Source organism: Furipterus horrens, unplaced genomic scaffold (assembly GCF_987537825.1).
Source record: "Furipterus horrens unplaced genomic scaffold, mFurHor1.1.pri manual_scaffold_3, whole genome shotgun sequence".
NCBI lineage: Eukaryota > Metazoa > Chordata > Mammalia > Chiroptera > Furipteridae > Furipterus > Furipterus horrens.
Window position 1 is genome coordinate 170840699 of NW_028327173.1, and position 25841 is coordinate 170866539.

Sequence of the window (25841 nt, forward strand, 5' to 3'; positions counted from 1 at the left end):
GAGCAAGAGTTGAAAACACAGTCCAGTGACGACACTGGTCCCAGCAGATGGCATATGAAGGGTGCCCAGGAGAGGGAAAGGGGGGAAGAAACACGGAGGCACAGTGCAAATGATATTCATCAGGTGGTCAGACCTGTTCTTTGGTACCCACTTTGCCATTAACTTGCTGTGGGCCCTGAGGGAAGTCGTGCCCTCTCTGGGCTTCTGCCAGTCCCCCAATCCACAATACTACCGAACAATGGCGCCTGAGTACAGAGATGCGATTCCTTCTGCTTCCAAAATTCTGTAGTGCACACACATTTAGTCCTACCCATACCCAATCTCAGTCACTGTTCCCCAAAAATAGGTGGGAAATTTCATGGACTAAAAAATAAAAAAGGCCAGGATGCCAGAAAGGAAATCCAGGACACTGGGCGATTATCCCAATAATTACTGAGATGCGAAAAGCAATCATGTGGTCTCTTGGATCACAAAAACAGCCTCCAGAGGTCTGGGGTGGTGGGTACCAAATGTGGAAGTGTGGCCCCCTCTCGTGCAATGCCAGCCATCTCACAAGGCAGCAGGGAGCAAGCACCTCACCTGGTAGGGTGCTATTCCCTGTTCAACAATCCCAAGGTTCATTGAAAAAAAAAAAAAAAAAACCTGCACCACCCACAATGACCTCATTCAACAGCCACAGCACTGGCCCCACACAACAGAAAAGCCATGAGGAGACTGGAGAGGAAGGCCTAGAGAGCGGGATGGGAATAAATCCTGGTCAATCTTCCTAAAACGCTGCTTTGATCGTGTCCCATCATGTCCCATTACTCCCTGTCATAAAGCTTTTAATGGCCATGGGGATCAAGTGCAAATCCAGGAGGATTTCTAGCCCACTAACTGTCAATGCTCCCCGACCAGCCCCCGTACCCTCTCCAAAGGTAGTCCGTCCCCACCTCACTGCTCTCCAGGCTCCGTGACCTGCAGCAAACGCAGTGACACCACCTGGCATTTCTTCTCCATGTGACAGTTTACAAAGTGCTTCCCCAGACATCATTGCATGTAACTCTGTCCACAGACTAGTGGAATTCTACTCATCCTACCCCTCCCAAGGAAACTGTCCCTGTCCACCAGGACATCTGGTAGTCTTGACTGCTGCTGTCTCCTCCGAGCACAGCCTTGCTAAGGCCTGAGGTCTCAGTGTCCCAATGGTGCTCTGCCCAGAGGGGACCACTTTCAGTAAACAAAGGCCACTCAAGTTAGAGGAGGAGAAAGAGTGGGGGTGGGCAATGGTCAGCCCCTTTACTCACTTTCTGAAGCAAAGTGCCCCGCTAACTCCACTCTTGGACAAGTCAACAAAAATATTTGAAAAAATGCCTTCCTGGGCCTCTGTCCCTGCTGACTGATACCGCTGATTTTGGATTCTAAAATCAGAGTCAAGGATTTAAGCCTGGCTGGGCTGGGACAGCTTGTGGACAGCCGGGGCTATCTGCTGCAGCGATCCCACCAGAGTCCTTGGGTCAGCAAGGTCTGAAAAGGGGGCAGAGCCCAGGGTCTCTGCCATGTGTGAGGACCTTGCCAGCTACCCACTCCCTGTGGGTCCTTGAGTGGAAGAACAGTCTGAAAAACAAAAGCTAATTAATTTCCTCAGTTTTACTACTCCAAGATCCATGAGCTGGCAATTAAAAGCCTCTGTCCTGCCCAGGATAACCCAGCTAAGACACCACGCCATCCAGAGTCGGAGGCCGAGACACTTTCTACAGCCTTAGTACGAGGCCTCTGCCAAACTGCCAACTGGCTTTTCGAAAATGCTTCAGAGAATTAAGGGACCTTATCCAGCTTTTCGGGCAACTAAACCAACCCAGTGATTCACCTGAGGTCAGAGTTAGTCCACTGTGGAATCAAACCTTGGGCTGGTCTCAATTCTCCAAACATAGTGCCCACACCTCAGAGTTACAGTCCTCTCCACAGTGAACTTCTTGAAGCCCGAGGAAACAAAGGCGGAAAAAAAAGAAAACAGCCAACAGAAAAAGAGCCCTCATGCATGCACTTGGCCTTCCCGCCTCCCTCCCTGCCTCCACACTTGCCCCAGTGGGGGCTGGAGTGCAGAAGAGGCAGGAAAGGCTAAGTGGCCTAAGAAATGAAATCCTCACCCTCAACCTCCTTCCCTGCCACCTCTACCCAAAATGACAGTGGCATCGGCAGTGACGGAAACAGCAACACCGCTTGCACTGAAGCCCTCATGTCCAACCACCAATCAGAAACCACTTATTTGGGCAAAAGTGGAAACTCATCATGCAGAAAAACCTTAGGCTGGGGGCTGGCATTTCCTTCTACCCAAAGCCACTAAACAAATCGGCCAACGGTCACACATAAGAAGTAATTTAACCTCAGGCCCTCCTCCTGTAGAGGCATGCTCTATGTGCAACTTGCCTAAGTCTGTAAATTAAATGCTTATGGTAAAAGTATTGAGGATGGAGCTGTAAGAAATGCTAAAAAGTGTTAGTTCCATATGTCTGGTAGCTGGAAGGGGGAAAAATGGAAAGCAATGGAATGAGAGAGCAAGGAAGGAATGGGGAAGTGAGGGGCTGCCGGAAGGAAAGAATGGTACATGGGAGGAAGAGGAAGAGAGAGCCTGAGCAGAGAAAAGACAGGAAGTCAAAAAGAGGGAAGAAGGGAGGAAGTTACAAGGTTATTAGGTTTTGCTTTACTTCCTGAGTTCTACCCTCTTCACCTGCATTTTGGTGACAGAACTGTCGTTCATGGAGCTATAACTGCTTTAGAATCCAAATGCTAAAAACCAAAAACTTCATGATCTTTGGAATTCTTCAAGAGTCAGGGAGGGCCTAGACAACTGGAGACAATGTAGAAAAGAATCTAATGATGTTACTCTTCACTAGAAGCTTGTGGCGGAGGTCCCTGCCAAGGTAAGTCAACACAGACAAGGCCATCCTGGGCTGTGCTGACAGAAACAAGTGGGACGGACCAATGCTCCTTGGTCAGGGTCCCAAAACACTCCGCTCCAATAGGATCGAACCTCAAAATTCTGAACCTTCATGCAGAACAAACTTGAGGAAGGCAACCTGAGTTGGGAAGGCAACCAAAAATTGACACTGGAAGAACTAGAGATGTTTAGACTGGACGGTGGGGGAGACTCATAATAGCTATCTTTCTCCAACTATTTGAAGAGGTGTCATATACAAATAGAAATAACTTTATGTTCCTCGGTGGCTCAAGAACTAAGATCAGTGTGCAAGAATTACAAAGAGGCAGTTTTGGGCCCAAAATAAAATATAAGAAAGTATTTAAATTACTATGCTGTCCCACAAAAGAATGGCTGCTCTGAAAAAGAAAGAAAAATGAAAAAAATCAGTAAGCCACTTGTCCCTGTAAAGCACAGGGATCAGAGGCTAAGTGACTGCTAAGAACTTTACAAATAAACAGTGCTGAGCAATTATTAAATGAGTAATATCGTATGCTGAGGTACTGCAAAGAGATGGGCCTTGGGTCTTTCCTTCTCCTAAAATGCTGTAGTCTGAGTCTTTCCTCTTGAAAGACGTGCTATTTATTTAGGCCACAGGCTCCACCTACTCATTCAACAATATTTACAGTATCTATTAGGTGCTGGACACCCAGGCTGGGCATGAGAGATACAACAGTAAACAAAACCAGGTGCCTGGCTTTGTGGGCTTCCAGTCCAGTGGGGGAGCAAAATAATACACCAGTAAGTGTATACAGCTGTACCTAATATATACATATAAATGCTACCAAGAACAAAGGGGGAGAACACAACAGCAACAAGGGGCACTACTTTAGAAAGGGTGGCCAGGGAAGGCCTATTCAAAGCTGAGCTTTCAGTGGGGACTTGAAGCCAAGTGAAGACCAAGGAAGGGACCCCCTGGGTAGAGGGAACAGTCAGGGCCAAGACCCTGAGAGTGGGGAGTGTGCCTGGCCCTCCGGGGAACAGCCGAGGACAGGCGGCAATGACAGCTTGTGGAAGAAAGGAAGGAAAGGCAGTGGTGGTGTGAGAAAGGGGAGGGAAGAAGGCAGCTGTCAGTCACACCCGCGGGGCACACTGTGAGTAACTGCGGGCAGGGTTCTGCGTTTCATAGGCCGTAAAATTAGTATTGTTTGGACCATAGCAAAGGGGGTAAGATCTAAGACCCAACCATAACGTGGGCTTTCCCTTGCCCTTCCTTAGAGGAAAAAAAGAGAAGGCGCTTTATTCAGGATTGTGCTCACCCAATGTTTCCTGGGAGAAATGGGCTACATCCCTGGAAATACCCTGTGGCAGAGTGTGTTGATTATGAGTGTCTGGGTGCATGTGAAGTAGACAGAAAACCTGGTTTGGTTCTGGGCTTTACCACTTAGGAACTGTGGATTTGGGGAAGACTTCACTGAGACTCAGTTTCCTCATCTGTAAAACGGAGAGAACTCCTACTAATCCCATGGTCTCCGGTGGGACCCGGGGAGGTAAACTGCTATTCTGGAGGAAACGGGAGAAATTTTACAAGTTTGTCACCCAAGACTTGATAACCCAGACAGCAGAGATGAGGTGTCATGTAGCTCTGATTCCCCCACACTGCCTTGCATGTAGCTTTTAGTAAATGTTTGCTGAACTGAAAAGCATTAAAAATAATCTGAGAAAACATTCTGCCATTTTTTTCCTCCTATGAAATTGCAGTTTGCAAGACCACCCCAGAACAGTCTCTCTTCACTGTAACCCTTCACTTTGGGGAAAGAACTAGCTGAGTCATATCAGGGCAGGGTACTCAAGGATAAACTCCTAGGAATGGGGACAGGAACAAGAACTGTCACTTTTGCAGAAGGCTCCCTGTTCTCTGCACCACCCCAGCCTTTCTCAAACAATCCGAGCTGATCCAGGTCCCAGCCACTAATGGATGGGACTGTATACTATCCTAGAACAGAGTCATGGTCTCCTGAAAAAGTCCACAAAAGCTGAATATACAATATATGCAATATACGTGAAACTCCACATGAAGCCTTGATCTAATCCAATTGATTCAGTGTACGGATCTAATCCAATTGCCCAGATAAGTAGAAGAGCTGGTTCAAAATCACTTCTGATATTTAGAAAAAACTGTTTTAAAAAGTAACACCTGCATTATCATGGTTTCAAAACCAAAATGTAAAAAATAAAGTTAATTCTCCCTCCCACCCCATCCAGTTAACCATCTCACCAGGGCTCGTTTACGGATATAAAAAAAGTTCACAATCTTATTTTTCTCCTTTTTACCCAAACTAGAATATTATGCAACAAACTCTGCTTTGCCATTTTTCCCCGGAGTGTGTGTATACAGCACATGCAAAACCCATCCTGGTTTCTTATTTGCACTGTGTGGATGTGCCATCACTCTTCTTAGCCAGTCCCATACTGATGATTGTTTGGGTTGTTTCCAATCTTTTGCTATAATAATTCTGCTTATGTCACCTCCCATTCGCCTAGCTTTTTAACCAAGAAGCTACAATCAGATCCTGCTTCTGACCTACAAGGGCAGCAGTCATAGAGCCTTACAGTCCTCCAATCTAATGAACTCACTACTGTCCCAATGTGGGCAACTTACTTCACCTCCATTCATTCAATGCATGCTACTCTGAACTTACCAAATGCCAGTGCACCAGGCACTGGGGATCCAATGATAAAGGTGTCCTTGCCCTCTGCCCCCAGTGTCCAATCTTGGGGGAACAAGCAGAGGGGACTGCTGCAATGCACAGGTGCAGTTAGTTCAGTGTGCCTTGAAGGCCATCTGATTCTCTGTCTGGAAATGGGCGGCCAAGGCTCATAGCAGGTGCTCAATAACTGATAAACCCAATTCCTGCCCCAGAGGAGGTCTTGCTGATGGCAAGGACAGTGAGGTATTGCAGGCAAAACCCATGGCATCACCACACTTGCTCCACGACTCTTCCCCCAGGTCAGAATGCACTGCTGCTGGTTTTAAGGCAGCACCTAAGTCCCTAATGATGTATTAGCCTACTTTTACTGGAAAATGATTTGGCGTTCTCCCACTTGCCAGACCCTTTTTAGTATCTCTGAGGCACCCTGGGCATGCTTCTCATCTCTGTGTACAAGCTCTCGTGTGTGAAGCAAGTCACAGCCTACAAGGACACCCAGAGATATGCATTCAGGCCCTGGCACAAAGGGGCAAGGGCAGGCACACAAAAAGTGTATTTTACTGGGATTTTCCCCCGACAGTGTAAAATAATCATTTAAAGAGAAAAAAATCCAAAGGAGAAAAATCGTTGGACCTCACACTTATTTTGTTTACTTTAATATGCATTCTGTTTCCCCATAAAACATTTTTAAAAATCAGAAAATTGAGCATTATCTGTTCTGCTTTCCTAGGGAAACAAATGCAGCAAATTTTATGATAGAGAATAGAAATGGAAGTCAGGAGTCCAGAGTATTTCCATATTATCAGCAGCCCTGAAGTGGCTGGGAGAAAGCAGGAGGGCGAAGTGAAGACTCGAGGGTCTGCGCATTGCTCTGAGGTCAGTGATCTGGCTTTGCACCCAAGCACAGCTCCTCAGAACTATATGACCTTGTGCTACTTACTTAGCTAGCTTTATGGGCCTCAGTTCCCTCATCTGTTAAAGTGGGAATAATCCCACTCATGTTGTAGTATTTCTGTATTGATTAAATAAGAATAAATAGGGTGTCTGGCACATAGACATTCAATAGTTAAAAATAAACAAGACACAGAAAAGATACTACTTTCTCTCAATATTTAGTAAAAAGATGAAAATCTAGTGCCTTCCCTTTAGAAGCTCAAACCAGAAGAGTAGGCATCAAATTATTCAGCCCCTTTAATAATGGGATGCTGGTTCCTTAACAGGTTAATTAATGAAGTCTTTCACCAGAAGCTCCTTTCAAATTCATGAAGGACACCTGCTTCTAGCTGAAAACTATCAGCCAATTAAGGCTCACCCTTGTCCCTGGAAGAGGTGGCTCAGGGCTGGACTTGTCACCTGAATTAACTGTGGGCGTCTCCCCCTCAATAAGTCCTGCTTCACCATCTTTAGTTAGAGGCATTGGTAGGTCCTCCCTATCCCACCCAAAGGATCTGGACCCTCTAACTAGGTAGGAGGGCCTGAAAGGTCCATCTGGAATCCAAAGTAGCAATGGGACACTGCAAGAAACTCTGCCACTTTAAAAAGACCAATGGAAATCCCACTGTTGACAGGTAGCGAGTGCCCATGGTTATCAAAACTGGGTCATATCTCTGCCTAGGCAGGCAAAAGATCAACTCCAGGTGGTAAAGCCCTTGCTTGGAGGGCAGACTGACAGTTACAGATGTGTTTAACATTTCTCCCCCGCAACATACCCAGCCATAAATAATGAGAAAATACATCTATTATTGTTAATAAATGCAATCTGGAAGTATAAATTCTTCAAAGCGTGAGTCTAAACAGGATAATAAAACACTCCAGGATGAAAAGGCAGAGGGTCAGCTGACCGTGGGAAATACCTAAGTGTGTAAGCAGAATACTGTACTGGCCAGTTATATGTATTCTGTCCCTCTTCTGTATCATTTCAACTTTCCTACTAATCACCCCAATGAATTTGCATCTTAACTACCCTGGGCCTAGACTTGCTCATCAGAAGATGATTCAGAGATACTGACTGATCAGATAGGTACTTAAGGTTCTGGTTCATGGGGGCCAGAAGTCCAGTGTAGATTACTTGAGTCTTTGCTCAATGCCACCTCTCAGAGAGGCCTTCCTGCATCACCCACCCTCTTTAACACAGCTTGGTCTTCACAGGACCTACCACACCAGCGGTTATGACTTGAGTTGGCTTATTGACCGTCTCCCTCAATGGACAGTACAGATGATATGCTCATCTAGTTCAATGTTAGCTGTATGCAGAATGCAGACAACAGAAGCAGGCACACAGCAGGCATTCAATCAATACAGGCATACCTCAGAAATATTGCAGGTTCGGTTTCAGGCCACCTCAATAAGGCAAGTATTGCATTCAAGTGAGTCACATGAATTTTTTGGTTTCCCAGTCATCCAAAAGTTAGTTACACTATGCTGCAGTCTATTAAATGTGCAATACCATTATGTCTAAAAAAATGTGTATACCTTAACTAAAATATACTCTATTGCTAAAAAACGTTAAGAGCCTGTTGGGAAAATGGCACCAACAGATTTGCTCAACACAGGGTTGCCACAAACCTTCAATTTGTGAAGAATGCAGTATCTGTGTAAAAATGAACAGTCCCTCCACACACAGTATTTTCTACCTGCAGAAATCACCCCCATAACTCAGATGAACATCACACATTAGCAGGCTATGTTGCTCACCAGGGACACCTGTGGCTGTAATAAGCCTCCTGGGGCTGGCAAGGCACTGGCCTATATAGGTCTGGTTTATGGCTCAGTGGGCACCTTTTAGACCAGATCCAGACCTTGTGGAGTCTACAGCCACTGGTCAAACCGGCAGGTGCCTTTTCACTCCCGTATCCAACCCTCCCCTGTGGAGGCTCCTGACAATGACCACGCTGGCCACTTCAACTGGGGGAAGACTCCTGAGTGTCTCTACAGAACCAAGTACCCTTTCACTTTTAAGAGAACAGCATTCCATTTGAGCTCCTCTACCTCCACCCTAAACAGCAGCCCTGGGAGGCCCTGCTGTAAGAGAAGCCTCTCCAGACCCACAGGCCACACCTAAACGTCCCAACACAACACATAAGAGCATGTCTGCAACAGAGCTGCAAACTGGATGGGGGCTGAAAAAGCAGAACCAATCATTATGGCAGCAGGCCAACCTCTGCAGATAGGCCTCTTCGGGCCTACAGGAGACAGCTGGGAAGCTCTGCTAAAGTACATGCCTGCCCACTCTTCACAGGCCACACCCAGGGTGTACCCAAAACTCCATGAAGAAGGGGGGATGTACAGAAGTGGAAGGAACGCCCTGGGTGAGTGTGATGGCCAGTTCCTGGCCCTCCATATGGAACAGGTCCCTGTGCCAGAACAGACAGATCTTGTGCACAGGCAGCCAGGCTGGAGGCTGGAGACCAGATGACGTCATCACAGAGCCTTCCTGATGCACCGGGCTGCAGGGGAGCTGTGCAGGGCTCTGCAAGCCGCCCCCCCTCCCCTCCAGAGGGGGGATGAAGAGACACAGACCAACCCAATGGCGAGTGAAGCCACAGTGCCCATTCCAGTGAGGTTTTACCAGAACTAGCTGACAATGCTGCAGTATAACCTGGAAGTCCTGGGACCACCTGGGAAGGACAAGTTGCTCCCTTTCTTGACTTCCTGGAGGAGACCTCTCAGGAGCTGTCTGAATGAAAGCCACTGAAAGACAAAGGCCTGGGAGGACCTACTGGCACAGAGCAACTGCTCTAGAAATGGCTAGCCAGGCAGAGAACCCCTAACCCCTATGCCGTAGTGGGAAAGGGAGACCCTGGGGCAGAAGTCCACAACTGGACAGATGTTACTACAGCCCCACCTCAAAATATGGGGACTCTGCCCCCTGCCTGGGGCCCCTCCTACCTGTGTTAGCAGCTCCAAGTGAGGCCTCCCGCTGGGGCAGGTAAAGACAGCTCTCCCAAGAACTGCTCCTACCATATACAAGCTCAGACACTTAGTTAAGGGGCCTCCTTCAGACAGGCTGGCTCCCCTTGTCCAAACAGCTTGTTCAAGCCTGGGCTGGTTAGAATCCACTAACCTTCAGGGGCTGTCCACATACACACCTGGCACAAACCTCATTTCTTTCAGTCCTAACACCCCCCAAAAGCAGGTATTTTTAGTCACCATTTTACAGATGAGGCAACTGAGGCTCAAAGAGGGCACCCACCAGATACCTTCAAGCCAGCACTGCCCACTACACCTGACGTACAAAAGGCCCACTGGCCTGCTTCTCAATCCCCTGAAAATCAAGGATGGACCAAGTCCAGGCTTGCTCAACACTCCAACAGCAGCCTCATGAGATACAGGTAAATGAAAAATTACAAGTGTGATGAGCAGGAATGTGCATGTATGTGAAATGTGTGGCCAGGCCAAGGACCAAATCCCTGCCCCCCAACAGGTTAAATCCTGCACCCTTCTTTTCTATTTCCTGTTTCCCTTGTTCCATTTTCCTCTCCTCTTACCTCCACTTAGTTTACTTCTTCCTACCTGCTATGAAGTTCTGCACCTGCCTCAGTGTGGTGGCTCCCAACTGTGCTCCAGAGCCCCATTCAGAGCTTTCTAAAAATACACAGATGGGGCACCACCCTTGGAGAGGATTCCTTAGTTGGGTAGAGCCTGAGAATTTCTTAAAATGCTCCCCTCGTGGTTCTGGCATACAGCTGGGGTTGCAATCTGCCTCCCTAACCACACACCTTTCCTCCTGTCTGTGTGTTGAATTCTCCACCATCCCCCCAGCTCCACCACAGAAACCCACACCACCACCTTTCTGTGACCCACTCCCTGCAGCCCAGGACACAGGAACTGGATTCAACAAATTCAATCTGCTACACAGATACTTAAGTAGTGGAATGAATTTATACCTCCATGCATCATGCTGGATGCTGGGCATACAGGCCCCGTCAGTGAAAGTGGGCTCCCTTCACCCCTCCCTCCAGTCACATCACTTGGGCTTGCTGGTGAGGCCAGTAGCTAAGGTGAATGAAGGTGCTTACGTAATGGGATGAGTCCCTCCTTGGGATGCATGCCCCTGAAAGTAATCTCTTTAATTTTACCATTACCTCAACCACCACCCTATCACCTCCCCTTCTCTTTCTCTCTCCCCCTCCCGCCACACACTCTCCCATGATTTCTGTGGAAGGCAGCGGAATCTTGTGATCCAGTCCTTCTGGGCACCTGTGACTGCCAGGTCTCAGCACCACTTTGCTAAGTGCTTCACACCAGCACTGCAGGCCTACCTCCTCCAGTTTCATGCTGGGCCTCCATCCGGCTCTTCTAGCCCGAAGCTGATCCTGCCCTCCACTTACTCCCAGCCCGAGGATAAGTTAAGTAGGAGAGGTCTACTGATGGAATCCTCTCTCATCTCAGACACTTCTGGACCTCTCCTGACACCTGCAGGAACAGCCCAGGGACTGGCCTTTGCTGGACCCTAGAGATAACCTAAGGGAGCTTTGGTGGGAAGGGGGTGGGGGAGGTCTGTAACCACAGCTTAACCATACAGCATGGGGCTGACATGGAGGAATGGACACGTGACTTGCTGGGGTTCTCAAGCAGATCACTGGATCTCTCCTGTTTATCAAAGAAGTGTTAAGAATGCTCTCCTCTCCTACCCATCACACACCAGGGTTGGGAAGATCTTAATAAGGAAAGAATGTTTGGTAAGGTACAGGCATTGTCTGTATAACACGAACTTTCATGACCGAATTAAAAATAAACAACCGATTAGAAGAGTCATCTCCTAAGTGGATCACCCAAGAACAATCCACTGGAATGCAGGAAGAAAATACTAGGACTTTTAATAACTTTTAACTTGCCCTTAATTTTTCGTGTTGTTTTATAATATGCATATATTTATTTGTAGTGTAGGTGAATTATCCACAACTACATGAATGGTAAACATACTGGGGCTCAGTTTCAAATTTGTTACTATTATAGGATATAAAAACTGGAAAAAGTTGAAGACCACTGGGCTGAGAAAGTATGAAATCACCCACCTAGTGGCAGAAGCTCACACCCACTCAGGAGAGAGCTGAGGGCTCAGTGCTTGGCTTACCAGACACAGAGTGGGTGATAAAAAAATGACAAAAACATGGCAAGTTCTATGGTGCCTTCATCCAACCAACACTTCTAGAATGCCCACCATGAACCAAGTACAGTGCTGAGCTCTGAGTATACACGGTGCTAAGCAGAAACAGGTCCTTTAAATCAAGCAGTTTACCAGCTAAGCAGGGGGAGAGATGCTAATTAAAACACTCACATTCAGGAATGTATAATTACAAACTGAAGCACTTTGAAGGTAATTTCTAGAAGAGTTTTCTAACAAAAGAACCAGACCTAGAGCTGAGGTGGGGGGGCGGGGTGGAGGATGAAGGTGAAGATGATTAGATGCTAAGTGGGTGGTGGTGGCAGTTACAGTGTGGAACAGGTTTGAGGCACTATGGCAGCAAGCGAGGCCAGCACGGCAGGAAGGGGGTGGGGGAGAGAAAAGATGAGAGGAAGAGGCCAGCAGTGGCCAGTCCACGCAGGACCTTGTTTCTCTAAGGAGCCTGGACTTTATCCTAAGAACAATGGTGTATTTTAAGTATGGGGTAACACGATTTCATCTGTGTTTTGGTAATTGCATTCTGGCTGAAGTTTGAAGCAGAGCTTCCAGGGGGCTGTGATGCAGGGAAATGAGTTGGCAGGCAGTAGAGAATATCTTGAGTTGAAAGAACTTGTAATAGATAGAAAGAGGATCACATGTGTGCATGTTGGGAGGGGGATGGAGGAGGTTACAGAGGTCATGGGTTCCCTTTGAACATGTTGAATGTGAGGTGTTTGGGGTATGTTCAGGTGGAGACATCAGGGGAGTCCTGAGCTTAGACAGAAGGTCGTGGTCAGAAATGTCAACTGCAGCTGTTGATGAGTGAAGACAAGACTCTGTGGGAAGGGAATATAGAAGAAAAGGGCCCAGGGCCCCGGTATAACTGAGTCCAATACTTCATGGCAGCAGAGAGGAGGTCCAAAAGGCCCCCAGAAACTGAGAAGCAGCCAGAGCTATAGGAGAAAGACCAGAGAAAGGGGGGGGGGGGCAAGAGGGAACATATCTTGTGAAGGTCAGGGTGTAGATACTGCTGCTGAGGAATCACATAAGAGAAGGCAGTGAAGGCTGCTGGGGTTTTGGAAGCTGTTAAGAGGCAAACCAGACTGAAGAGGGTTGAACAGTGAGAGAAGTGAGGAAATGCAGAAGGTTGTTATGGACAATTCATTAAGCTGCAGATAAAAAGAGATGGGCAGTACCCACAATGAGATAAAAGAATCGGGAGATTTTCTATTTGCTTTAAGAGAGGCGAAACATCCCAAGCTGGAAGAAGGGGACTAGAGGGCAGGCAGGGATGAGACCCAAAGGGGAGTAGGTGAGCTGGGAACGGACTTGGTCTAGAAATTTCTTTGGAAACCAGGAGGTTTCCATTTTCTCTGTAAGGGAGACAGTTGGGGCCAGGAGAGAAAAGGTTTGAGAGGGTAAGTGGGCAGTTTGAGGAAGAAAAGAGCCTGAAATAGTTGCTGAGGGCAGTGACAAAAGGAGCTGCCCAGAAGAGAGGCAAGTCGTGACACTATCTGCAGCAGAAACAACCTGGCAATCCAATGCTGGGGCTGCGCCATGTTGTTTGGATGGTATAGTTATAAACACATCTAGAAGCAACAAATTTATTGCTAAATTGCTCTTGGGGAAAAATAACTTCTGGCAATTTTGAATCTATAGCTTCTAACCTCTTTTCCCATCGATACAAATGTTATTTTTTTATATATAATGTGTCTGTTGATAATGTAAGGTTTATTTTTAAGTGAATGCCAACTGTGGTGTTCTAGCAGAACTAACCGTAACAACAACATATAACATTTATTGAGCACTTACTGTGTGCCAGAGACTATGTGGTAGGTACAATCACACCGTCATTTATCACAGACAAATGCCACAGCTGGAAGGGGGTGGGGGAACATCCAGGCAGCTTGGGTGGGAGCAGCAGTCAACTGCACTCTTCTCTCTACCTTTCTCTTCCACACTGGTAAATAAATGTGGGAGCCCCAGGCAACCTGCATAGTGCGCAGGACACCCAAGGATGGAGGGCAGTGGGTGATGGGGGTAGAGAGAGGGAGGTGAAGGAACATGCTTGACTTAGGGCCACTGACAGCCAGCAACCCGAGACAGCATCCATCCAAGGTAGGAATTTAGAATAATGATCCCCTGGTGCCACGAAAAAGTTAGGGTTGAGAAAGTCCCAGAAGGAAGAGGGCAGCTTGGAAAAAAAAAAAAGGGACTCAGAAATAAGCTGGCTTAAAAGCAGGAGAAATCACTGACCTTCACAATGCTACAAATGGCATCCCCCATATCAAACCACAAAATAAATAGCTGAATGTGAAGGAACCTTAATATTCTTTTAAATGTCTTTCAAGCACTAACAAATAATGAAATCAATTTATGGGTCAAAGCCAGCACACTTCTTTTAATAAAAGGTAAGTGTTTTATACATAGTAAGGGGCTCACTGTCAGTTTTTCAAACAACATGTACACATATGCTCACTAGGTAGTGGTGTAAAGCATTTCTTACTGTTAGTATCAAAAAGTTTGAAAGCCACTGATCTAATACAACACCCCCATTTTAGAGTGAAGAAAACAGAGGCTCAAAGCAGCTGAACAACATGGCCAAATTAGTTAGTAGCAAAGCTGAGAACAGCACTCAAGTCTAATGGTTCTCTGTTAATTTCCTCACCAAACTGGAATCTCCAAATGCAAATACTTCTGGGTAAGACAGCCCTGACTTTAATCCACATTAGAGTAAAAGATAGTGGAATAAAGTAAGCTGATCTTTTGGATCTGCTCCCTGGAGCAAATTTGGGTAAAGGAGAAGATAAAGTGAGTACACCAAGGCAGCAGTGAAGCTAAAACAAAATAAATTTGAGTGAAAACATGGGGGCTGCAGGGTGTGGCCCAGCAGGTACAGAACAGGGCCTGATGTGGCAGAACAAATAGTTTATCTTGTTTACAGACTTTGTATTAACAAACATCATTAGGACAACTGGTTCTACACGAGGAGGCTGCTTCCCTGTCTGGGCAGGTGGCCCAGGGACATGGATGCTTTGTGCATCTCTTTCGACAAATTTTATTAAATGAGAAGTTCGGAACAACAGATGCCTTCACAATTCGCCATCCTTGCCAGATTCCATCTCTTTAATGAAAACATCATTGTTGGGTATTTATCATTTGCTGTAAAATTATATTGCAATGTAACGTTAAGAGTCAGAGTCAGGTCCATGTTTCTCTACTTGTGGCAGGAAGGCAGCTGGTGATGGGGACTAGTGGAGGCCACTTTCTAGGAGATTAGAATTAGCCAGAGCAGGGACTGGACAGGTCAAAATGGGAGGAGGGGAAGCATGGCAGCAGTCATCTGTAAGGGAGTGCCTTCTCTGTACACCAGAGTAATGAGACTCCTCTTTGCCAAGTCAGATTCAGGGCAAACAACTGGGCCAAGTTCATTCTACCAGGGCTCATCACCACTCAGCAACAAGTTATCTGCTCCTTTCCTAAGTGACTGCATCAAGGTAGAGAGGGCAGGCACAGTGGAAAGGAGATGTCTGATGAGAACCCTACATACTCTCCATAAAGGATCACCAACAGCCCCAAGTTTTCTATTTCAATGTTGTATGATTAATTTGGACTGAAAGCTCAATCAGGTTCCTGTGTTACAAATAAGAAGGATTGTGTAAGTTGAGAGTAAGTCACCTTGAGAGACTGATGGTAAAACAGCAGCTAAGACAGGGAACTGGGTCTGTGGTTTGATATCCTTGAAGTACAGGCCATAGTTATGGAAACTGGGGTTTGTTCCCTTGGATGTAACATCTCCTCCCCCAGGCCTGGCCACCCTCACATCCATTCCTTCTGTTCATTAGCTAAGGCACAAGAGGCTAGAGGTAGAAAGAAGGGCTCTGAAACTCAAAGCCACTTAACTGCTGATTTATTCCCCAGGAAATATGAATGGTGAAAGAGGATTAGGACCAAACAAGAAATTCCAGGATTATCTGTGGTTTTCAATGACCTGTGCTCTGAGGGTCTGATGTCAGCCGCTGGGTACACAGCTGCTACACCTTACATAGGCCTCAATCCTCAATCCATTGCAGTTCAAAGCTCCTTCCCTCTAGCTCTGAGAAAACATCTGAAATTTAAGAGTAACCATTTAACTACAAGATATGCAAAAGCCTTTTGAATATTGTGAATATGCAAGATAAAGAATTTTAGCTGGTTACACAGAACCTCTGGATAGTAGGGTGTTCAATTTTAAATAGGTAACAAGGACAATTTCTCTTCTAATGCAGGTTCTTGCATGGAGTCTGATTTCCACTAGGTATCAACTAGTTAAAGGGCACACATAAAAGGACTTGAAAGGCCCCTTAAAAAACCAACCAAATGGTTTGCCACATGCTTAATTAAAAAATGTTTAAATTAAAAAACCCAGATTCCAGGGTCCCTCCCTCTAATCTATTAAACCAGAAATTACCAAACTTTCTGTAAAGGACCAGATAGTAAACGTTACCTAGAGGCAAAACTGACAGTGCTACGCAGGCAATTTTATGAAAGAAAACAAATTTCCATCATTCTTTTATTGAAAACATTAAAAATATATAATTTTTGTAATAAAAGTTTAGCATTAAGTAAAATTGTTTTGGGTGGGGGGGTAATATTTTATTTATTTAATTGGGATTCAAAGTTAAGTGCTCCATATCATCAACTTTATATGTATGGTTATTCTTACCTCGTGAGCGACACAAAAACAGGTTCCTCTAGTGTATCTGGTGAGGGGCCATGTTTGGGAGCCAATGGACTATATAATTTTCAAGGTTCTTATTGTCCCACTAAAGGACCTCTGGTTTTACAATGGAAGGAGAACCCAACTCTGCTGCATACCTGCTGTCCAACTGTTCAACCCTCTCTACCATCTTCAATGATTCCCTCTCACAACAACAGGGAGGACCCCTCATGGAGTTGCTGGGAGGATTCAGATGATCCTTGAGGTGTTATTAGTCTACTAGTCCTAGACACCACGGACATGCCAATTCTGTTCAGTTTTTTCGCTATAGATGGAGACTAATAAAAATGAAAAATGCATTACATCCAAGACCCTATACAAACCACTGCCAAACAAGCTCCTGTTTGTCTTCTCATTACCCCAAACACATCCCCCAACACCTAAAAGGCCAGATTCATTTCATCCTAACCAGAAGTGACATGTTAAACCAAACCCAGAAAGTGTGGATTATCATTTTAAGGGGCTTCCTTAAAATGATAATCCACAAAGTCTCTGATCCATCAAGAGGCTCTCCTGTCTTCATACCTTCAATAACAGGAAACTCACTAGCTAATAAGGTGAGCAAGTTTCAAAACCACTGAAACAAAAAAGCTCTTCCCTAAGGTATTTTATAAAATAGGGTGCTTCAAGAGAGGCAGCTGAGAGTAGAGGATGAGTACAGACTAGCTGTGATAAGCTATCTTCAATTTCCTCATGTTTAACATAAGGATAATAAGAGTATCTACCTTCTTGTGCTGTTGTGGGGACTAAATTAATTGATATGCACAATCCACTAAGAACTGTGTCAAGCACAGCATGGGTACAATGTTTGCATTAGTTATTATTATTATTCCAACATGAAGAGGAGCTCAGAGTTGTGCTTCATGGCACCCCAATATCTCTCAGAGAATAACACAATTATAGACTAAGCATCGAAGGGCCAGACCAAGCCAGTTTTGTCACTTAGCTCACTAAATAGGATTATTATTTCTTTTTTCCAGGTAAGGAAATGGAGGTTCAAAACGGTAGGTTAGGTTGGCTTGTCTGAGGTCACAGGGGCAGGTTAACTTACCTTACCTCTCTGTTGAAGGGGTAATTCAAACACAGGTCTGTAGTTCCAGAACAGAAATTCACTGCAACTGGGCACCCCAGACTCAAAACTACCATCAGCAGCAATAATTCAGTAACAAAACATAACTGACCATGACTACTCTGAGCTCATGCTCAATTTTCTGCCTGTGGATTCCTGGCTAGCTTGCATAAACTGGAATTAATATCAGGCTACTTGAACCCAATTAGGCAGTAAGTCAGACTGGAAAACATCATGCGCTGTATTCCAAAGGTCAAAGTTAAACCTGGCTTACAGGGCAGCTTTTGCCCAGCACTGCTATGAAAGCTAGTCTCTATGCAGACACCAGTTTAACCACTGGGGTGTTTAATCACCATCCTATAGGCTTTGGAAAGTCCCAGAGAGATGCCACCTACAGGACACCTTGTCCACCTCTGCAGTCAATAGCCAGCGAAAAACAGTCGGCAGAAAGACTTACTTTTAAAAAAGCAAACCTTATTCCCTCCTCTTTTCCGTTTACGGTTACATTTGCTACTGTAACTGCCTCCCCGTAGGAAAAAATAAAAGGAGGAAGACAGAGAAGAACGAGGGGGGCTCCCCTAGCAGCCTGCAGGGCGCTGCAACACCCACCTGAAACACGGAGGAGCAAGACCTACCTTCCCGAAGAGCCCAGCCTGAGGGCGTTTCCCCAACTATTTGACAACTCGCCCCTCCCGGGTAGTGGCTGCAATCCTCGGCTTCAGTTGGGGGCCTCTATAGAGTTGCGTGCGTGTGTATTTCCTCCCCCCAAAATCTCCTGTCAATTTCTTTCCCCACCCTGCTATCAGTTCGGAGGAGTGACATAAACACCAGTGCGATCGGTCCGTTAGGGCCACATTTAACTACACCTAAGCATCTGCAGGAGGAAGGGCGAATTACGGGAGAGAAAATGGGGAGGGAGCACCACTGGGGGGAAGGGGTAGGGGGCAGCGCCGGAACTAAAGATCGTTGCCTTCCCAGTGCAAGGGCGATCGCTACGCTCCAGCAAAGCCTCAGGCCGGTGGCATTAGGAGGGAACACTTACAGGGGCCCAGACCACATCCGAGAGTCCCAGAGCCAGCTCCCCCTGCTGCCTTCACGTCCAGGCCCGTCGGGGTGATGGCGCAAGGCTCTGCCACCCGCCTCCCCACCCCCCCGCCCGCACGACAACAGCCGCGGTGACAAAATGGCAGCCTGGCGCCCGCCAGTCCTGCCACTGGCGAGCAGGGCCTGGTGGCTGCCCCTGCCCCCAAATAATGCTTCGGCGCTCTTCGGACTCAGCCTCGGGTGGGCCTGGCCGTTAAAGAAATAATAAATGAAACACCTCAAGCTCCAAACCAGTTCGGGACGCCCAAAGGCCCACCCGGGACCAGCCAACACGCCCGCGCCCACACCCCGGCCCGCCTGCCCGCATCAGATCCAACCACCCTCCCGCTGGAGCCCGCGAGGAGCCCAGGGCCCGCATTCTGGGCTCGAGCTCAGCGCCGGCCACACTATGGGGGAGGGGCGGGGCGGGCCGTGCGAGACCCGGGAAACATGGCTGCTCGTCCTATTTCAGCGTCGCGGCATGGCCACCAGCCCCTCGGACCACAGTTGGGAGAGGCTCGGAAGGTGGGTGTGTGTGGGCCCCTGAGGGCAGCGCGGTGGGTACGGGCGCAGTGGGCGCTCTCCGGGAGCAATTTGTCTCAAGAACGTTAAAAAAAATAGTTCCTCCTCCCCCACCTCTTTTGTCCCTCATTAGCTAGCTTTCTCCCCCTCCTCCCCAAACGAGCGGACAGTGCCCCCTCCACTCCCTGAACCCCACCCGGCCTCGAGGCCAGGGGCAGGAACGTGGGCAGAGAGCCTGGGTGGCGAGGGGGCGAAGCGTGAGAAATCACTCCCAGTTCGGTGCGCTCCCCTCCCCCAGCACACACTCGGGGAAGTTTAAAGAGCCGGTTCGACCCGCTTTCTAGCTTGCTCCCAGTTGGCCAGCAGTATGGATGGGATTGGCCAGGTGATCCAAGTCTCCACACACGGCCACCCGCCAAGACCCAGGCCCCCTGCCCGGCGCCCTTCCCCCTCCGCACAGGGGGCTTCCGGAAAGTACGCGGGAAGACAAGACTCAGGCCCCCTCCCCCACCACCACACCCAGCCCCCAAATCTTCCGGGTGGGGGTTCGAACCAGGAAAAAACTGGCCAAAGAAAGGCAAGCCCCCGGCAAATTGTTCGAGGCAACTCTTGCCTCCCCCGCCGGGCACCCCTCCCCGCCCTCCGCCACCCCCTCCCCGCCCTGCGCGCCAGCAGGCACTGCACGTCTACAGTCCACAGCTGCGTTACGATGGGGAGAGGCACAAAAAGGATCTTGTTTTCAAAAGTCTCACTCAGGTTTGGGGGAGGAACTAGAGAAAAGAGGAAGCAAGGCCTGTCTTTGCTAGGGATTCGGCTTTTAACCAGCTGGAGGGGCGACAGGTCACAGTGTTCCCCCAACTCTGGAACCCTAGCCACCAAGGCTGGAGCGAAGGCCCTCCCACCCGCGCTCTCCTGGTCCCCCCCAGGGGTGACTAGAGGAGCCCGCCCGCGTCTCCGCCTCAGACCCGGGATGTCCTCCGCAGAGCAGCCGACCCGCAGAAACCACTGTTTGAAAGCGAGAGGGAGCCAGAAAAAAACAAAAACAAAAAATGAGAGTTCTAGTAACCCACCCTGGCCCTCCCCCTTTTTGAGGTGGGCTTTCGCCGAGTCTCCCAGTTCCCAGCCGTGTAAGTTTCCTTTGGCCCTACTGCCGCTGCCCAATCAATAACGGCGACGGGAAGGCAAACTCCCATCCCGAAGCTGCGTGTTAGCTATGCCCGCATCAATCTGAACCCAGCCAATACCCACCACGGGCATCAGCTACGGGCAGCTCTCGTCCTGACAAAGTTTCCTGTGCCCGTTTATTAGCCAGGTGGCTGCCGAGGAGCCCACCCTAGAAAGACCGGCCAGGGACTCCAGGGTGCGAAGGCTGACATCCGGAAGGAGTAGGGGCGAGGGGGGACCAGGACTTAGCCTTTGGGTAACTTGCAATGCGATCGCTCGAGGTGGGGAGGTGCGGGGATTATCTGTGCCTTTGCACGTTCGAAAATCCCTCCCCCTCTCCTTCCCATTTATCCTGCCTTCCGAAGGAAAGGAAGAAATATCAGCATCTGGCCCGAAGGTGGGGTGGAAAGAGTGAGGGAGAAAGAGGAGAGGAAGGAGGCAGAGAAAGGGAGGGAGGGAGAGAAAGGGCGCGTTCACGAACACTACAAAGTTACAAATATGGCTCCCCCGTCTCTCGCCTCATCACTGCAAAGAAATGAAGACGCACTTTAAACTCGAGCCATTCCCAACTCCACTGCAGCCCCCTCCCCACGCGCTCTCCCTGGGGGCCTTGGCCCACATTTACCAGAAACTAAACCGGACTCGCGGAGCCCAAAACTTATTGTGTGTGCGCGAGCGAAAGAGAAAGGGAGGGGAAGGCGCGGAAGGGAGGTAGAAGGGGGTATTCATTTATAAAATATAACCCCCCTTTTTTGTTGTTGTTAAATCCAGGAGGTAGCCCCTCTCCTCCTCCTCCCTCGTTAATCTTTTCCCCCAGACGGAGTCATGGGAGCAGCGAGCTCAGAGGGTCATTTTGCCTCATTCTCTCCAACCCAAACGCGTGCGCCCGCTGGCCCCCGATGGGTGCACACTTGCACGCACACTCGCACCCACACTCGCACACGCGGGAGCACACGCACAGGTAGTCACACACCAAGGGCAGCGGCGGCGGCAGCCGGAACATGCTCGGATGGCATTGCAACCCCCAACCTTGTAATTCATTTGCAGTCCGATCCCCAAACCCGTACCTCTCGAGCTCCCCCCTTCAAAAAAAAAAGTGCCTCACCCCCCAACGCACACACACAGACACACACACACACACAAAGTAGGAGAATGGACCGACAGAGATATTTTTGGCAAATGCTCACATCAGAGGGCGTCCTGTTCCGCAGCTCTAAATGAATCCGTTTGTCCATTTCCATCTCTCGCGCTCTCTCTCTGCAGAGGCTCCCGCGCCGGCGGAATTCAATCAATAAACCCCGAACCCACGGCCGCGCGTTTTAGGACTTTGAAGGCTCAACCAGCTCCGCTCGGTTCTCGAGCCCCCAGCACCCGCGGCGCACACAAACCTGATCACGGCGGAGGCGGGATCTTTGGCCGCGCGGATGAGCGGCAGCAACCTCAGCCAATCACCGCTGAGGATCTCCGGGCAACAGCCAGTGGTGGCAGCGGCGGTGGGGGGGAGGGGCCAAAGGGCGGGCTGCGCAGCCGGCCAGGGAGGCTCAGCCATTTGGTTGTGGTACCGGAGACGGACCTCTTTAGATTTCTGGGCGGCTGAGGAACGCGGCTGCAGCTCCGTGGCTGAGCAAGGGGGGTGGGAGGAATGGCGGGGGAAGGGAAGGTGACTGCCTCGAGAGCCAAGCCGCCCGGCCTCGCCAGCCCTCCGCCGCTTCAGCGTTTGGCCGGGGGCGGGGCCGCAGGTGCGTTATACAAGTTGGGGGGGGGGCGCGGCTGGAGGGGTTGCATTGGGGTCCTGGCCGGACCTAGGGCGTCGCGGGGCTGCCCTAGGCCTGCGCGCGCCGCCTGACCGGGTTGCGGAAGGAGGCGGGCGGCGCGAGGTCTGGGAGCCGAGGGCTGCCGGGCGGGCTGATAAAAGGCCTGGGAAGAGGGGGAGGGATCTAGGGTACTGTGGAGGGCGGGGGCAGCGGCGGAGGGTCTGATCGTTTTTTGGGTCCGGCGGGCGGAGTTGGTGGAGCTTGGCTGCTGCCCCCCACCCCCCACCCTGTGGGCTCCTAACTCCTGCTGTGGGTCACACAGCCCGCGCATCCCTTCGCTTCCTGCCTCGTCCTAGGCCAGCCACAGCCATCGACGCCCCTCAAATAAATAAGTAAATAAAAGCAAGTTGCGTCCACCTTTGGATGACTTACCTCGCGGTCTCGACCCTTTCCACGGAGGGGCATTTCAAATTGCTGTGTTTTATAAGGTCATTTTGGAAAGAGCGATCACCACGAGGCACCCAGGATCTTGTTTAGTCAATAAATGAATGATGATCGTGGATTATCAATTGTTGGCTGAATGTATAGAATAATTATAAGTAGAAAATGAAAGTGTTGATTACTCCTGGTTTTCTGGACCAAACAATGTTTGGGCTTTATAAACTTAGTGAAAGAAAACAGCGCAGTTTAGTTTACTCGTCCACCTGAGTCATATGCTCAATTTGGGTTGCCAAGGAGGCTCTATTTGGAGCACTTTATCAGGTTTTTCGGTTTGCTTGCTTTGGGTTTTTCGAATCACATTAATTGTAAGAGACCTTAAAGCCTTAATTCCTGGTGGGTTACCAACTTCTGCAGGCAGGCTTAGGATCTTGCCCTGTACTAAGTTGGCTGCCTACAGCTGTTAATAAATCATGAACATTGTTGTCAACAAGGACAGATACATCTTGAGCCTTCCATGCACTGTTTTTCAGTGCTTTTATTTCTACACGTCTACACTCTTTCCCCATACACTTTAAGGTAGTTTTTCTGTTTGGATACATGTGTTTCTTTTCAGGGACGTGGGTTCAAGGAAGAGATAAATAATCATGTATGGTGCAAATTTGAAATGTTACATAACACCAGTACAGTTTCATTCTTCAGCATATAAAATTTAGGATGAAATAAAAATTGACAGAATGTAAATAAAATGCAGGAACAGAATCTTACACTGTGGAAGAAACTTGTAGTAACTTTAATATTGTAACCCAATGGATTACAGTAGTAAAGTCCTGCAACTAAGCATTTTACTCGGTAAATTCTTTCAGATGCAATAAGTAGAATTTGAAAAGTGGTAATGTTTACTCTTTGAGTAGCTTGGAAATGGTGAATAACAGTGTAAAGTCGTTGTAGTTTATTTTACTTGGTTGACATGTCTTCCTCGGTTAATCTTACTGAAGTTAATGTGTGTAGTTGGAATTTATTTTTAAATTTTTACTGGCTTTGTTACATGAGGGGGGCGGATTTTAAAAACCCAGAATTTATTTATTAACAAATTGTGTATTTATGTTTACATGTTTAAATTTCAGTCACCTTCACAGTACTCTCCATTTGATGCAATACACCTATTGTGATTTTTTCACTGCTCAAAACAGTTTTTGAGCTCTTTGATTTTGATGCCTTTTAGTGCTTTTGCCTTTCTATGTTTCTCACCTTCCACATTGGCAAAACGTTTCCTTGTGAGGACTTTATTCATCCCTTGGGGCAAGACTGGTGACTAGGAAGGGTGGGGCACCTGGATCGTGCTGATTTGGGTCAAAAACTGACACTTTGCACGGAGTGGGCAGGGGTGCTCCTACAACACCCACCATGAAATGGACAAATGCTTTGAAAGAGTTTTTTTTTTTTAAATTCACAGAAGCCGAATGCAGCCTCTCACAACAATGCCAGCTGGTACACGGATACAGATGTGTTCCTAGAACACCCACCTAACGGGAGAAGCCTGTATGACAAGGGGCCTGCCCTCCAGAAGATAATACCAGTTTTTTTTGGATCCTCCTTCCTAAAACGTACTGGGACCCCAAATTACCTGTTTTCCAGTCAGTTGTTCTTGCTGGGTATGGTATTTAAGGTTGTTTCAAAACAGAGCTTTTCATCTTAAGCACATTAAGTCAAAATGATGTGTAGAATCTATGTAACATAGAAATCCTGAAGTTTATGTTCTCTGATGGTAAATGCTTCAATTTAAATATTTAATCCCAATTAAGTCCACACCTTTAGCAATGCGATATGGGAAAGTGCCTTTCCAGAGAAGTAATCTCTTAAAAGCCAACCAATCAGATGCAGGGATATTGCTAATCCATCTCTGCTGAAAAGAAGCAAATAGCTCACTTTATTCTACAAAGACTGAAGAAGATGGCTTTTCTGAAGCTCAAACCCTCATTAAAGAAAGTGGACAGATACAAATTAAAATTAGGATTGAAAAAAAATCACGGCTTGATCACTAAGTCAAAATATTAAATTTAATAGTTATTTTTAGAAGCACCTTTCCTTTATACATTTTTATAACAGCTTTTGTACTGGTGTTAGAAAATGAAAGAAGGCTTTACCAGATGTCATTCATTACAGATATTGAAATGTTCAAAAAATATATATAACCAATTGAATACTTAACATCCAGTCTTTCTACCATATTTTGAAAGAAAAGATTTCCTCTCATTTCTACAAATAGATTTATTTGTAATTTATTTTAGATGAATTTTTAATGATTTTGATTATTATCAAAAGGAAGAAAGCTAAAACTCAGCCATTTGCCAACAGTACTTAACCAAACATCAGAAAAAAACAAAAACAACAACCTTGCTGTTATATTCCTTTCTTTAAAGTACATTTCATTGCACGTTATAGTAGTAAGTCAATGCTCTGAATGGCTCTGCATATTGCACATCAGAAGATGTAAGAAAAGAAACTCCCTATCAAGGAGTCTTGGCTAAATAATCATGTGGAGTGGTAACAGAATGAGTGCAATGGGAGTTAGATTATGAAAGATGGAGAGTGGAACCTCTGGAACTGGATTTGATTCACACTGAAAAGAATAAATGAGATACAATTCAAAGGTTTGAGCCTCTAAGGAAAAAGGTAGACTTAAGTACTGAAAGATATCTTTCTGCCTTCCAGAATATTTTCCATCAATAACTATCCCAAACAAATGAGCAGCCTATCTCGTACTCTAGGAGGTTTGATCAATGTGTGTCCTTAACCTCTTGATACCTGTTGGAAAGTACTGTTCTATAAATAACCCACATTGATCCTGCTGCTATTTTAGCTTGTTTGCCTTTGGCCTTTAAAAAATGGAGACCCTCTAGGTAGTGTCCTTTTTATGAGTTGAGCTAATGTATTCACAATTCAGCTTTTTGTTCTTCAGTTTGAGTCACATACACTGAAACCTGGCCATAATACTTTTTCACCTACATCATGGTTCTGCTGCCTGAACCCCAGAAGACAGTAATATGGAAAGACTCCAGCTTAATTATGTCCTCTTTGTCCTTCTGTATAAGTAGGTTTTAGAAATGGAGATTATTCTTTGAAATCCATGGTAACAAATGTGAGACTGTTACTGCATTTTGAATAGCAAAGGATCTAAAAAAGGCCCAGGATCTAAAAAGTTACTTGTTTTTTGCTTAATAAAGCATTAGATGGTTTTATTTTTAAGTTATTGAATGGTTACCTTATCAGTGGGCAGGTCATAGAGATAAAGCACTGCTAGGTAAAAATAGTGATATATTATTTATTTTAAAG

General features: G+C 47.3%; 1 protein-coding gene and 1 long non-coding RNA gene across 4 annotated transcripts in view; one reads left to right on the plus strand and one right to left on the minus strand.

The window, feature by feature from the left end:
• The window catches only part of ANP32A (acidic nuclear phosphoprotein 32 family member A), a 36219-nt gene extending 14510 nt beyond the window's left edge, over positions 1–21709 (minus strand). The window contains exon 1 of one of the 2 annotated variants that reach the window (XM_090270832.1): positions 21501–21709. In XM_090270832.1, coding sequence (XP_090126958.1) covers positions 21501–21554 — 54 coding nt within the window. In that variant the 5' untranslated portion in view covers positions 21555–21709. Of the gene's footprint in view, positions 1–20397; positions 20422–21500 lie in introns of those variants that run through there. The other variant, XM_090270833.1, reaches the window with a different exon arrangement.
• On the plus strand, positions 18673–24550 carry LOC150016707 (uncharacterized). 2 transcript variants are annotated; one of them, XR_016509815.1, is made up of 3 exons: positions 18714–19152; positions 21577–22052; positions 23962–24550. It is a non-coding gene; the product is annotated as an uncharacterized LOC150016707 (long non-coding RNA). The 2 variants fall into 2 exon arrangements; XR_016509814.1 differs by lacking the exon at positions 23962–24550 and having other exon boundaries at positions 18673–19152; positions 21577–22636.
• The last annotated feature ends 1291 nt before the right edge of the window (positions 24551–25841 follow it).